The sequence below is a fragment of the Meles meles genome, chromosome 20 (assembly GCF_922984935.1).
Source record: "Meles meles chromosome 20, mMelMel3.1 paternal haplotype, whole genome shotgun sequence".
Classification (NCBI taxonomy): Eukaryota; Metazoa; Chordata; class Mammalia; order Carnivora; family Mustelidae; genus Meles; species Meles meles.
Window position 1 is genome coordinate 37,142,954 of NC_060085.1, and position 15,448 is coordinate 37,158,401.

The following is a 15,448-nucleotide window of genomic DNA, read 5'->3' on the forward strand; positions in this document are numbered from 1 at the left end:
AGTCATATTTTAACTGCCCCATAGTAGGATTATCTGTTATATGTGTGAAAATGATGAGCCGGTTTCCAAAAGAAACAGAATGACTTATTTTAGAAAGTTAAATTAAAGTCAAAGCCAACGAACACCTGAGTAAAGATCCCTCTCCTGGAGCCATCTATCTTGTTTTTCCATGATAATCTAAACACTGGGAGTATTTGAAAGGAAACACCCACCGTTTCCTTAGGCTGGCAGAGCACAAGCAGTTCCTCTAGCCGTTCTCCCGCATATCCAAAGTCAGCCTGTTTCCAGAATATGTCCTGGGCAGATTCAAGGGTATCTGTCCTATTTGCAATCAAAAAGATTCCATGAAGAAAGAAAAAAAAAAAAGATTCCATGATTTTTCTCTTTTTACCTTTTCTGAGCCTTGAGTTTCCTTTCTAAAGGTTAAATTGTCAGAAGTCTGTCATTAAGTTTTTTAACCATCATTATCTTCCTATAACTCCCTTGCTACAAGAAGATACCAAAATAAGTTATTCATAGACTTACTTTCTTATGCTAAAAATACACAACAGAAGTGTATGATGTTAGGGTCATCTGGCCCTGAAGAAAAGGAGAGAAAATGAGCTACTAGTTACTGTATTTTCTTTATTCCACTAACCTTGCAGGTATTGGAAACTAACCTTGCAGGTATTGGTAATTATACTTCACAGTCCCTTCCAGAATCAAGAGGAAACCATCGAGTTATGTTTTTAGTATTTGCTGGGGGGAAATACTTTCTGGTGATCCATACTGTTTTCTCTCTCAGAGGAAATGACAGATATTCCTGTGTGGGGTGGCAGGAGTGTGGGGAGGTAAGTCAACCTGAACTCCTAACTGTGTAAGCAAATTAGTATCTAAAGGAATGAATATCTAAAACCGAAGAGTCCAGCTGGGAGGTGGAGCATCGGCAGACAGGACAAAGAAAGATGATTTAAAGAGGAGAGGAGTCCATCTAGAAGCTTACCATCCCATATCGACGTAGGTGCAGACAGGGTTGCCAAACCTGAACTCTGGTCTGCAGGATTTCTCATAACCCCAGCAGTATTTTAGATTTTCTAAGTGTTTCTAGAACACAAAACGTTTACATTTAGACTGGTCTCCGTTCTTCTGACATTTAGAAAGAACTCTTCAGGTTTTTCCATGAAGAAAACAAAATCTTCATAGAACTTTTATTCTCACATCTTATAATACATATTCACGCGATAAAAGGAATTAGAATGAATCCTAAGTATAAGAGTCTCCAAGTTCTCAATCACAATGATCCTTAATCATCACTCCCCCACACCACGTCTGGGCCCCAGCGAAAAGCACGGGCTTTCCCTATACTACCAAAGAACACTTGAATTGGAATTTCCTGAAGGAGCTTAATGAAACTGCCTTTCTCAGGGAGCAAAGTGATCCTAAAATCAGTCCCTAAAGAGCCACATAAAATGAAATTTCTACGATCAAAAAATCACCATGAAATTAAATGGATTAGCAACTTTACTCATCAATCACGAGCAGCAGAAATGCCACAAGACTTGGACACAGCCGTGGCTGTTGGCTGACGCTGCTCTTCTGCGAGGCCCAGGAGCAACACTGGTCTGACTCCTGGGTCTCCTTCCCCATATGCTTCCTGAGCCAGCACCATGGGAAAGGAAGTTTCTCACAAGGCCCAGCTTTGATCTCTGAGACCTCGTGAGACGTCTTAATGGGCTCCAGTTGGAGGCCTTCCCAACAACTCTAAAACAGAAGGAAGACCAGAGTAACCGTCATAATTATGTGGAGACAGGGGCGGAGGTGTTATTACCGAAATTAAATGCTAAGAGACCCTCTCAGGGGCAGTTGAAGAAAAAAGAGGTGTGAAATTCTCTAGTTAGTTTTAAGAAGACATTCCTGGCCGGATAAAATCTAATTCCCTTTGTTTACAGAGTATACAAATAGTATTGGCTGACTATGTGTTTCATGAGGGATTGAGATTTTAAATTTTAGTTGCGATTCAGATTTTAAATCTCACTCTTGCGAATGGGATATAATTTTAAGCAAAGTTCAGGCACTTGGAAGCTCTAGACAAAATGCAAACAAAGTCTTACAGCTACCTTACAGAATGCTACCTCTAAGTTCAGGTCATAAAGCAGAGCCAAAATCCTTTTAAAAAATAAGTAAGAGAAGAAAAAACGAATACCTACCTTATAAGGACAATATGAATCTTTCTTACAGGCCGTGGCAATATGCCTATTATTGTGCAAAAAGAAGGGAATGTGCTCCTCGGGCAAGCGGATACTGGCATAGTGGAACAGAGGTTCGCCTGGAATGCCATCAGCCTTGGGAGGAGCCTCATCTTGGCCACTCAGTGAAACACCATGAAGCAATATTCCAAGGACAAGCAGCTTTAACATAGCAACCGCCAAACCTAGAGATCATATTGAAAAGATTTTTGTTAAGACATATCCTTTAAAAGTCAAAGGGATCAAGGGCTCAGTGTAATGACCACGGAAACTTGCTACATCACTAACAGCACTCCTTTGTTCCACAAATACTTATCATGCACCTGTTCTGCTCCAGGCACTGCATTAGGAGCCAGGTACTCAGGATGTGAACAAAACCAGGCCCTTGTTCTGATGGAGCTTATAATCTTTCTCAAACTTTCTCACTGAAGGGCCAGAGAGCGAAGATTTTTGGTTTTGGAGGCCGTACAGTCTCAGCGGCAACTACTCAACCGTGCCTTTACCACGAAAACAGCCACAGCGTATCGTAAAGAATGGGGAAGGTTGTGTTCTAATAAAACTTTATTTATAAAAATGGGGCAAAGGCCTTGATGTGACCCCAGCTGCATATCACTGATGTCAGAAATAAAGTAGGTAATATGACAGGCAATATAACACGGTGGTTCAGAATGTGAACTCGGAAGCTAGACCACCTGGGTTTGAATCTAGCTACAGTTTCCCGGCTGTATGATCTCGAGCTGTTTAACCTTGCTGTGCTTCTGCCTTTCTAGCTGTAAATGGAAATAATAAACCTTTGTCATAGGGCTATTGTGACTTAAATATTGGTAACATATTTAGAGGTACCTGGCATATTAAATGCTATACGAGCATTTACTGAGTACATATTTAAACCCATGTGGGATGGTGGGGAAAGGAAGGGGTTGTTAAATACTCTTTGAGCTAAGACCTGAATGGTGAGGAGCAGGAAAACCATGCCAGGGAGAGGGAAGAAAAGACAGTGCAACAGCTCTGGGTATATATGTATCTGCTGAATAAAAACTGATAATCATGGGGCGCCGGGGGGCTGGGGGGTTCTGTTGGTTAAGCGCCTGTGTCTTGATCTCAGCTCAAGTCTTGATCTCAGGGTCATGAGTTCAAGCCCCACGCTGGGCTCCATGGGCCTACTAAAAAACAAAAAAACTAAATAATCACAATTGTACATGGGTTCCTTCTATGTGCCGGTACTGTTCTAAGTACGGAGGATGTGGCATTGAACATGCAGTCTAAAACTCCTTTACCTTATAAAGCTCACTTTCTAGCGAGTGTAATAACAACCTATGATAACAGTAATGACAACTCAGGGAACTTGGAGACGGTGCCATTGACCTATCCCCATCCTGCCTTAGCAACGTGAAAGAGGTCATAACCATCATGGACCTTACTGCGTGTCTAACTCACCCCACAAGGATTAAACTTTGTGGACTACAATTCTCCTATGTATCCCAGACAAAACTGTGCCATCCTTGGTTCACTTTAGTAGTATTATTTTGCTCTAGGAAAAAAAAAAAAGGTGTTCTTCCCACCGAATGACAGGACCATTACACATGAGCTACTCCCCAGCAAGATCTGCAGTCACTGGGGCATGTTGGAAAAACCAGCTTTCAGAATCAGCCTTCACTGACTATGCCTAACGAAGATGAGGCCTTTAGACATAAACTGCTATGTTTAATCCAGCCTAAAGTCCCAAGGCCAAGGCTTCATAACCAAGAGTGTGGACACTGAAAAGGAATTCTCTTCCCCTCTGGAGTGCTAAATATCATGGCTTCTCTTCTTCATGGCTCCGAAGAGTATATTGTTACCTGTTGGAAAGGTGATCTGAATTCATATTTCAGTTAGGACTCTCACCCAACAGTGAGTTGACGGTGATCTTACAAAATTTAAAAATACGCATTAATAGTAATAGTGTCCTACTGGAAATATTTACCTCTTTAATTATCCGAACCACACAGAAGCTGCTGTGATGTTTCAGGTATCTGAACTCTGCCAGAAATGAAACACAGCGCCTTAAAAGGATGCCAAAGCAGACTTTATCACTCAGGTGATATTTTTGGATTAAAGGAAATATTAAGAGAGAAAAAAATTTAATGAGATAACCTCTGAGCACAAGGCCTGGCACTTAGTGAGACATTCTGTAAGCAAAAGGCTTGACTCATAGTGTGCTTTCTTTTCCCTAGTGAACAGCAGACTGCAAAAAGCAAAGTTAAAGGTACCACGCTCCACACTCACTTAAACTAGATTCTAACGGTACGCAGAAGGCTACGGTCCACTTTATACAGGCATAAACCGCTACAGGCCAAAGAGACACTCGGTGGATAAAACCTTCCTAGAGGAGGGGTGCCTGCGTGGCTCAGTGGGTTAAAGCCTCTCCCTTCAGCTCAGGTCAGGATCCCAGGGTGCTGGGATCGAGCCCCACAGTGGGCTCTCTGCTCCTCTGCTCAGCAGGGAGCCTGCTCTGCCCCCCCCCCCCCGCCCTACTTGGGATCTCTGTCAAATAAATAAATAAAATCTTAAAAAAAAAAAACAACAAAGAACAAACAAACAAAAACCTTCCTAGAGGAAACAACGTTCCTGGTTCTCATCCCATTAATTCCACTCACTGAACCATACGCTAGTTGAGCCTTCCTCTGTACTCCTCCAGCCTGACCATCCAACAGGTAGGCTGGCCTATTTTCTTGACTCATTCTTTCCAGTAATAAAGTCATTGTTATGACTAAGTCCTGACCGTCAGTTCTTCAAGTCCACCGTCCTTGACTGAGCTCTGGCTGAAACTAAACCCACCGATCCACGGAGAAGGAGTAACACCTCAGTCATGGGAAAAATCTGAAGTCTCGGATCAGAAACCAGGCTTTTGCAAAGGACACGTACCTGTTTGCGTAAGCTAGAAGGGGGTAGCTGCTGGAGCATGAAAGCACAGCCCCGGGGCCTGGCAGAAAGCCGGTTCGGGTGCGCAGTCCTCTTGCAAGGCCCCCCCAGGGATGGGTGGGTGCGCTTCTCCAGCAGATGGAAGCTGGAGCTCGGCGCTGCTTTCCCTTCAGCACAAAGCAACCTGCTCCTTTCTCTTCTGGATTCCTTCCCCGGATTTCCTCAGGCCTAAAAGGTGGAGGAGGGAAAAGGGAAGAAAAAAAAAAGGAAGAGCCTGAAAGATGATGAGAGCCCGAGGCTGACAGGGACCACAGTGGGTGAGATGGGGCAGGGCTCCATGCCTCAGATCTTGGGAAGTTTAAAGAATACAGTGGACAAATGCAAAGTTGAACGCGTTCTGAGACTCACAAGGACTCCCAAACGCTCGCCTGCGCGGGGGCCACGGGTCTCACGGTAGGCTGAGGCAGGGGATCAGAAAGGGCTTGGCTGTCTGAGATGCCGAGGGGAGGTCCACCCGCTGGGTGACCAGAACCTCAGTCGGGGACGCGGGGCGGCGGGGGAGGCGGCGGCGGCGACAGCGATCCGGCAGCCAGCCCGCCGCGCTCGGTGTCTTCACCCCAGGCGTCCGCGGGGCTGCGTCGGGGTCGCCAGGTTCCCGCACGTCGCCCGCCACCTCGCCCCCCCGCCCACCTCCACCCAGTCCCCCGGCGCCGGGGAGGGGCCCGGGGGAGCGACTTCGCCCCGGTCTGGCACACCGACCCACGCGGCGCGGGACGGGGAGAAGGGCATCCTTCCCCGTGGTCGGCGGGCTCCCGGGAGCCCCGCGCGCCGGGGCCAAGCGCCCCCCTCCCTGGCCCGCAGGCGGTGGAAGGCGCGGCTGAGTCCGGGGAGAGACTGCAGCCCGCGGGGAAGGCGCGCCGGGAGCCCCGGCGGGAGAGGCGCGCGCAGCCGGGCGGCCGCGGCAGGGCGACGGCTGAGGGCTCTGCGGATCCCCGAGCGAGTCCCACCTGGAGCCAGGAGAGCCGGGGCTGCGGAGGAGGAGGAGACAGCAGCCGCTCGAGAGCACCGAGGCGTCATAACCGGCTGCTGCCGCTCACCGGAAACCTCGGGCGCGGGAGCCAGGCCAGGGGGCGCCAGGGAGCCTCCGGGACTCCGAGGCGGCCTGCGCCGGGAGGCGGGCCCGAGCCGGGCAAAGGGGCGGCCCGGGTCAGAGGCGGGAGCGGGGCTCGGCGCGCGCGGCCGGACGCGGGGCGGCGGGGAGGGGCGGGGCTCAGGCTGCTCCTGGGCGCGCTCGCCCGCGGGCAGGCAGTGCCGGATCCTCAGTGCCCGCTGCCGGGGCGGAGCGGGGGAGGGAAGCGGGCTCACCCGGCGGCCTGGCCCCCTGCGGCGGGGGGGGCGGGGATAAGGCGCTCGGACGCGAGGACACCTGACTCTGCTTCCCATCTACATTCTGACTGCGTCGCACTCACCCGGACGGTTACTGTTTTCTGAAGCAGGACAGAAGTTGCCGCCCTAACTTTCCGAGGTGGGGCGCGAACGCAGTCGGCAGCCCTTGCGGGGTGGGGGGGCGTTCGGGGTGGGGGGAGGTTCTCTGCAGTCCTCGTACATCATATCGCGGTGTACTTGCCCCTCTCCGTACTCACCCGAAAACTCGACAAGTTCAAATGCTGCTCTGCGTTAAGTTTATCATCGTGTTGTTTTATAATTATTTGAATTCCTTTATAATTATATTATTTTATCATAGTCATTTGCCTGTCTCCCACGCTGCCTTCAATCTTGACACTCTTCGTGCTACTACGATATCTTCTATAGAGCCCAGCACAGTTGATCATTACGGATTCAACTGGAACTGATTAAAGTAAGGCTGATACCATCAAAATAAACATGCTCAGACACATAAAGTCACCACTACCAACGTGACCATAAAGAAACAAGTTTGTTTCCAAAGGCTTGAATGCTTTTTAAATACTTTTTAAAGATGCTGTCGAGTGTTACAAATTCATTAGCCATCTGCTAAATAAGGTTATCTGGATTTTTTTTCCAAATAACAATACTGCAAGGGAACACATACGGTATTTGACATGTCCCGGGCATAATTCTAAAGCACTTTACAGTATTAACTCATTTACTCTTCATGTGTTAAGACTGCCTCTAAGGGAACTACTGCTCTCTTATGTCATACTTTGCCTGCCCCGTACCAACAAGGGCAATAATTTTTTTTTAATATTTATTTTTATTTGTTTATTTACAGCATAACAGTGTTCATTGTTTTGGCATCACACCCAGTGCTCCATGCAGTACGTGCCCTCCCTATTACCCACCAAAAGTGCTTTCTCGGCTTACTTGTAACCATCCTATTTTTTTTTTTTTTTAAAGATTTTATTTATTTGACAGAGAGAGATCACAAGTAGAGAGGCAGGCAGAGAGAGAGAGAGGGAAGCAGGCTCCCTGCTGAGCAGAGAGCCCGATGCGGGACTCGATCCCACGACCCTGAGATCGTGACCTGAGCCGAAGGCAGCGGCTTAACCCACTGAGCCACCCAGGCGCCCCTAACCATCCTATGGTTATGTAGCTTTCCTGTTAGTCGATTTAAAATGAATTGCAGTCGGGGCGCCTAGGTGGCTCAGTGGATTAAGCCGCTGCCTTCGGCTCAGTCATGATCTCAGGGTTCTGGGATCGAGTCCCGCATCGGGCTCTCTGCTCTGCAGGGAGCCTGCTTCCTCCTCTCTCTCTGCCTGCCTCTCTGCCTACTTGTGATCTCTCTCTCTGTCAAATAAATAAATAAAATCTTTTAAATAAAAAAAATAAATAAATTAAATTAAATGAATTGCAGTCATTTAAAATACATTTTTGTCACTAAGTGGTGATTTGTATTTATGTGTTTTAAACCTAATACATGAGAAAAGTTTCTAAGAAGAGGTTAGTCTCATTGCAAGCACAACAAACCAATTAAACTGGTGTGACACACACGTGGTTCTATTTTAAATGGCTTAATAGTAAGGTGCAGTCCTTCAGGCTCAGAGGAAACGTGACAGACCTTTAAGAACGTCAGATCCAGTTCTAACATATTGCAGCAGCCAGGTGCAACACAGATTTTCCACCCAAAATACCAATCTTAAAATTTAAAGTTTCTTCAAACTGACATTTAAAAAAACGCAAATATCCTTTATTGGGGAGGCTAACTGAATAAACTGGTATATCCACACAATGTAGAACTATGCAGGCACAAAAAAAAGAACTGAGAAATATCTCTATACACTTCAGGGTTTATTTTTGAGCGGGTAAAGGATGTGTAATATGCTATTATTCACCTAGAAAAGGGAATATATACATACTATTTTACAAATAAAATAACATTTAAAATGATTACCTATGGGGAAAGGAGGGAATATGTGTATAGAGACAAGGAAGACAACTTCTCTGGGTGTACATTATATAGAAGTGGCTTTAGAATCATGTAAATATTTTACATTATAAGACAAAATTTTTAAAAAGTAATCCTTAAAAATTGAAAGTCAAATGAAACCAAATTTAAATGCTATCCAGTTGTGGCGTATACCACCACAAAGGACCTATTCCAGGTGACTTTGAAACAATTAGCATGTCCTGGTGGATGTATCCTCAGGACTAAAAGAATTTTTAAAAAATCATAAACTGTTTCCAGGAACCAAACTGAAAGTTGGAATATTGGTTGGGATACCTCAAATAGGAATAATTAAGGTGGTATCTTTGAAGCTGAAATTTTGGCATGTGGTGTAGATGTAAGCCTGATGAAGTTATATAAAAATCCTATAGTTAATGAATTTGAAGGTGATAATATGCATTAACATATTTTATTATTGAAAGTGGATCTCTCCAACATCTATTGAAAAGGCCTAGAGGGGTGCCTGGGTGGCTCAATGGGTTAAGCCGCTGCCTTCGGCTCAGGTCATGATCTCAGGGTCCTGGGATCGAGTCCCGCATCGGGCTCTCTGCTCAGCAGCGAGCCTGCTTCCCTCTCTCTCTCTCTCTGCCTGCCTCTCTGTCTACTTGTGATCTCTCTCTGTCAAATAAATAAATAAAATCTTTAAAAAAAAAAAAAAAGAAAGAAAAGGCCTAGAAATAACCAACCCTGTAGCAAGAAGCACCTTTTGTGCCCAGACTATGATCTGCAAACATTTCCCATTAAAAGGAACATGGGTTCCATTGAAAAATGGATCATCTTAGGGATGCCTGGGTGGCTCAGTTGGTTAAGCAGTTGCCTTCTGTTCAGGTCATGATCCCAGGGTCCTAGAATAGAGTTCCCCATCTGGCTCCCTGCTCATCTGGAAGTCTGTTTCTCCCTCTGCCCACTCTGCCTGCTTGTTCTCTCTCTCTCTGACAAATACATAAATAAAATCTCTAAAAAAGGAAAAAAGAAAAATGGATCATCTTAGAAATGGGCATGTAGGGGCGCCTGGGTGGCTCAGTGGATTAAGCCGCTGCCTTTGGCTGAGGTCATGATCTCAGGGTCCTGGGATCAAGCCCCGCATCGGGCTCTCTGCTCCGCAGGGGGCCCGCTTCCTCCTCTCTCTCTGCCTGCCTCTCTGCCTACTTGTGATCTCTCTCTCTGTCAAATAAATAAATAAAATCTTAAAAAAAAAATGGGCATGTAATATACAAGCAGAAGCTGAAAAATCTTACATGAGGAATCAGGGAAGCAATCAAAGATTATGAGGACTGTATCAGAAGGCCTCAGGAACCAATCTGAAAAGGCTTCCTCTGGCCAAAGATAGGATAATTTAAAGCATCAGTAAAGGTTAACTGTTGGGGCACCTGGGTGGCTCAGTCGTTAAGCATTTGCCTGGGGCTGAGGTCATGCTTCTGGTGTCCAGGGATTGAGCCCTGCATCAGGCTCCCTGCTCAGCGGGAGGCCTGCTTCTTCCTCTCCCACTCCCCCTGCTTATGATTCCCTCTCTCACTGTGTCTGTCAAATAAATAAAGTCTTAAAAAAAAAAAGGGGGTAACTATAATGGATTGAAGCACACATATACTTAAATCTTATATTCAAAAGACCCAACCAATCAACCAGATGCACAAACCAAAACCTCATTGTTCATCTCTGACCACAAAGGGAACCAAGATGGCAAAGGACCCAACGCTAAATGTGAAAACAAAAACAAGAAAACTGGTAAATGAAGAAAACGATTCAAGCATATTTATCCCATCTTTCCTCTATGAACCATGATGCAAATAACCAAATATGATAATCAAGTCTTATGTCTGCAATTTTCTTCAAAACAGTGTGGATTGAGATGAAGCACAAGTGGACTATAAATGAAACAAAATGGGCCATGAACTGTTGAACACTGTTAAAGAGTGTGTGTTAATGGGTACATGGGGATTCATAATCTGTTCTCTCTTTTGTACAAGTTTGAAACTTTATATAACCATTTCTACAGTGCATTACAATCTTACTAGATGTGTTTTAAGCTCATTGCACATATACTGACATTTGGAGAGCTCACAGTACTATCAGAATATAGCTTATTGGTTATCTTATATACCCAACTGCTTGAAATGTAATTCAATGGTTCTGAAGTTTTAAGCAAATAATTTTTTAAGATTTTTATTTGACAGAGACATAGGAACACAACCAGGTGGAGTGGGAGAGGGAGAAGCAGACTTCCCACTGAGCAGGCAGCTCAATGCGGGGCTCAATCCCAGGCCCAGGATCATGATCCGAGCTGAAGGCAGCCGCTTAATAACTGAGCCACCCAGGCGCCCCAGCAAATAAATTTTGACAAAAGTTGACCTTACGCTGCAGTTGATCTATACATTTATGGTTTCACAGAAAAGGAGTAAGAGAGTCAACAGTGCAGTTAATGGTTCAGAACATGTTCTCTGGAGCCTAACTGCACAAATTAGAATCTCATCTTTGCCACTTACTTACCATATGACCTTAAGCAACTAAACCATTCTTCATTTTAAAAATGGAGATTTAACAGTATTGACTTTAAAAAAACGATTTGAACATAGAGTGCAAATATACAATCCCTTTTCCAAAATCTTTGGGACCATATGTGTTCCCGAATTTTTTAGTATACAATAGGGTATGCACACAGTTTACTACTTAACACCCTGGATGTGCCCTGGGTCAACACCCCATAATCTCACACAGTATTTCTGCAACAAAGTATATGAATATTCACACTGAGTGAAATAAAGCTTCTAAATAGCCCCCATGTCAGTAAAAGTTAGGCTTTACCACCAAAGCAGATTTGATAGCAAACTTATAAAGACACCACCTATCAGCTTGCAGAGCTTTCTAGACTTCAAAACAGTGGATAAGGGATTATGATCCCATTTAAGTGAATTCTTTCCACAGTAACAAAGCAAGCACTGTGTCTCCTATAATCCACATGACCACAGATTTTTGAGCAATATGTATTTTTAAAAATTAAGATTGTAATTTCAAGAGACAAATGAGCATGGCATTGTTTAAAAATGAAAAGGAACACCTTTATCTGTCCATCACTACCTATAAAAGCAATAGTAGAGTTTAGAGTTTACTATTAAGCAAACAGCAACTGCTCTTATTATCCCTTGGCTTAGTATTATTTGAAGATTTTAAAATTACATTTACCTTACAGGTAAATGTAGGACAAATGGAGAATAAATTCCAGACAGCACTAACAAAAAATTCTCTGTACTGCAATTGTGGACTACTAAAGTATTTTGGGTTTTTTGTTTTGAGAAGCATTTAGTATTAAGGAGAAAGAAACAATTTCCATTCTATCTTATTAAAGGACTGTGATTTGCTAAAGGGAAAATAGCTATGTGTAAAGGCAAAACTTTACAAATACTTTTAAGGATCAAAGCTGCAGAGTTCAGTATTAAAAGCAATATGAACTCAGAATAACTTATGAATGGAGGACAACTTATTTTATCTATTGTTATTGTTTGAGTACAGAACTGTTGTAAGACTTTTGGAAGAGTATTCTTATAGTGTTTAAGATTTTTAAGACACAAATCATCCATATAGCAATTTAGTTGCAAAAAGTAAATTCTCATAATTGTTTTCCAAAAACATGTTTTCATTCGAAAAACTATACCTAATATTAATAACACTCTTCATAATATAACTCATAGAAAATTTGGGTTTATCCTCATTTTAAAATACAAATTCTGAAGTTATACAAGTCCTATTATCTTCATAAAACAATACACCCTCATTCATTGGTACTGGCTGGTCTAAATTATGGTAACAGTGAAATATACTAATACTATTTTAAAATCTTTATTCAAATCAGATTCATGCTTATTACCTTTCACTTAGAATTAAAATATTTTATCCATCGGTAGTTGAAATCATACTTTTAGCCCTTTACAAAATATTAAATTATACTATAAAACTGAATGGAATAGGGAAGATTAGAATTTTAAAGGGAAATAAAAAATTATGATACATTAGAAGAAAATGTACACATACCAGACAAATAGTAGTAAAACAAGATAAAGATACCTATAGTCATTTTCTCTTTTCTCTTGTGGCTTTTTTTTAAAAACTATAATTTGTATACTTTTAATAAGCATCTGAATAAAATTTTCAATTCAGAAATCAAATGTCAACTGGAAGAATCATGAGAAAAAAAATTTCTCCAGAAATTAATTGTTTAACTACAGGAACTCATGTTTCCCTAGCTCAGAAATTTTCCTTATCTTAAATCACAATATAGATACATTGTATCTATAAAGTATAAAGATTTTATCTTTATACAATGTATAGATACATTGTATCTATAAAGTATAAAGATTTAAGTATCTTAAATCACAATATAGTACATTGAATACATTCCCATATGCTAAACAGTATAAAACTGAAACTTCACAACAGAGTCAATGGAAAAGAAAGAAATTGGTAGTCTCGATCTAGCTTCCCAAGAATTGGAAAAACACCGTTAGTCTGTGCTCAGTTTATATATTAACAAGGCTCACACCTCTTTTACTCTTTTTTTTAATATTTCTGAAATTGTTGACTTTTAGTATCTATTTTTTTCAAGAGAAATACCTGATTGCAAACTATTCTCCTAAACATTAAAATATAATTTTACAAAATATGGATAAAGTTTTAATGACCAACAGTAAAATACAGCAACTAATATTATAATAGGTATTCTGTCACTTAGTGGGGTTTTTCAAGAAACTTATTCACTACACCTTCTCAACTTATAAATGTATTGAGATCCAAGTGTATAATAAAATCTGTGTGAATATCCATTATTAATTTTTGGATAAAGAACATATGGTAATATACACCCCGAGCCCTAACTGCTTATCATTTTTAAGTTAAATAAATTGAAGACACTTTAGAATTATAAGTTGAATGGATTTTATTAATGTAAATAAGAATTAAGAAAAGAGAATGTTTAATATTATGAAATTGAAAAGCATAGGAGTTTTATTTCAATCTTTTTTCTACAACCTGAAGATTTTATTTTCTCGCTAATGGATATTTTAAAAGAATAATTTTATAATTCCTGAACTTCTAGTTTCAAACACTTGATATTTTGCAACTTAAGTTTCCTATATTTTCTAATTTTGTACATTTCTTATTGCTATCAGTCTTGTCATTCCTTGTCAGCCCCTGAATATTAAAAAAAACAAAAAAAATTAAAAAGTCCAAGCTGACAAAAAGCTATTGCACTGCTTTTTACCACTAAAATATAGAAAATTAATTTTATGAATTTGGTTCACATTGAAAGACGATTTGTTAGTGCTACAAATTAGAGATCCAATGACAGAAATTCTGTCTGGAATAAAAAAGAACAAAAATGAGGTCACTTGAATTGCCCTGAAAAGCATTCTAAACTCTTCGACATGGCTTGCTTATAGTTATACTCCAAAGTTCTAGTGTTTAAAATTCAACTAAAAATTAAATGAGAGTTTTTATTTGCAAATAAAGTCAGGTAATGACTCTCAGTAATAAAATGTATCAAAATATTTCACAAATTTAAAACAAGGCCCAGTTAACTTTTAAACAAAATAACACTTGGAAGAAAGCTAGCTATTTTTTTAAAGCTATTCCACACTATTTTTGTGTGTGAAGTTTTGAGGAAAAAATGATAAATTATACAGAATTGAAGAAGGCCAAATTTAAATTTAACTCCAATAATTTCTCTATATTCTTATATTTTATAATATCAAATATTGATTTTTAATGTGCTGAAAAATAAAGCTTTACAAAATATGAACAATTAATTTTTAAGAGAATATCATGGTATTATTTTACCACTTTTGATTCATTTTATAGGGGAGGGCAGTAAAACAGTACCTCTTCAAAAATCACTCAAATGTCACTGTTATCATCACAAAATCATTCTAAGTAAAATTGTTCCACTATCCAATCATGCCTATATAACTAACTGAATAGCTACAGCTTTACCAGAGAGATACCAAAATCTGTACAGATTTAACTGTAGAATCTGGGTGAAAGAAATTCTCAGACCACAAAAATTTTAAAGTTTAAATCATTCACCCTTTAAGCTTCAGACAGTGTGTGACTTCTACTTTAAAAGAAAAAAAAATTAGTTCAAAATTTAGTAACTGCAGGTTTAATAATTTTTTTTACTAGAACACTTAATGTCTATTTTCATGAAGTAGTAATTAGATATGTTGAAATGTGAAAGATTTCAAAGTTTCAATATGTTAATATAACTCTTTAAATGTCCTTAATATATACAAACACATATAAATTACAGATACAATTAATTATATATTTACAATACAACATATGAACACTCTCTCCTTCCCTAATGTTGATATGAGGAAAAGTAATCTCTGTGCTATTCAAGACAAAAAAACAAAAACAAAAAACATTGATGCTTTAAAAAATAAATCTTTAAAGAATAGTTTCAAAAATAAAGTTCAAATATTACACAAAATAATTTAACTGCAAATATTACTATATACTAGAAAACAATTTTTTTCAGTTCTTGAACTCTACAGTAAATTCCACTTTCTAATTCTATAAAAGAATTTATTGGAAGTCTACATTTAGATATTAAATGTTACATTCAGTTTGATAGGAATGTAATTTTCAGAAGTTAACTGAGCCTTTGCCTTAAAAGTTCATCTATTTGAGTCTTATACATATTTTTTACATCTTCAAGATCTAATCGAAGTTCTTCTGCCTCTTCTGCTTTTTCTCCATACATCTGCAGAATAGTGTTGTACCTTTGATCCAAATCCTACAAAACATGTGTTCATAATTTTTAAAATTAACTCTATAAAACATCTTTAATATTATATTTATATTATAAATGAGTCAATAGTTAAACACATTACAATCTAAATAAAAGTAT

General features: G+C 40.5%; 2 protein-coding genes across 5 annotated transcripts in view; both read right to left on the minus strand.

The window, feature by feature from the left end:
- Positions 1–6,281, minus strand: part of EOGT (EGF domain specific O-linked N-acetylglucosamine transferase) — a 39,188-nt gene extending 32,907 nt beyond the window's left edge. The window contains exons 1-6 of one of the 3 annotated variants that reach the window (XM_045992184.1): positions 6,134–6,281; positions 5,130–5,354; positions 4,189–4,244; positions 2,187–2,410; positions 983–1,083; positions 213–321 (exon numbers count right to left, since the gene is read on the minus strand). In XM_045992184.1, coding sequence (XP_045848140.1) covers positions 213–321; positions 983–1,083; positions 2,187–2,396 — 420 coding nt within the window. In that variant the 5' untranslated portion in view covers positions 2,397–2,410; positions 4,189–4,244; positions 5,130–5,354; positions 6,134–6,281. Of the gene's footprint in view, positions 1–212; positions 322–982; positions 1,084–2,186; positions 2,411–4,188; positions 4,268–5,129; positions 5,355–6,133 lie in introns of all 3 variants that reach the window. The other 2 variants (XM_045992185.1, XM_045992183.1) reach the window with 2 other exon arrangements.
- A 6,625-nt stretch (positions 6,282–12,906) lies between these two features.
- The window catches only part of TMF1 (TATA element modulatory factor 1), a 35,734-nt gene continuing 33,192 nt past the window's right edge, over positions 12,907–15,448 (minus strand). For both annotated transcript variants that reach the window (XM_045991901.1, XM_045991902.1), the window contains one exon: positions 12,907–15,334. In XM_045991901.1, coding sequence (XP_045847857.1) covers positions 15,191–15,334 — 144 coding nt within the window. In that variant the 3' untranslated portion in view covers positions 12,907–15,190. The remainder of the gene's footprint in view (positions 15,335–15,448) is intronic.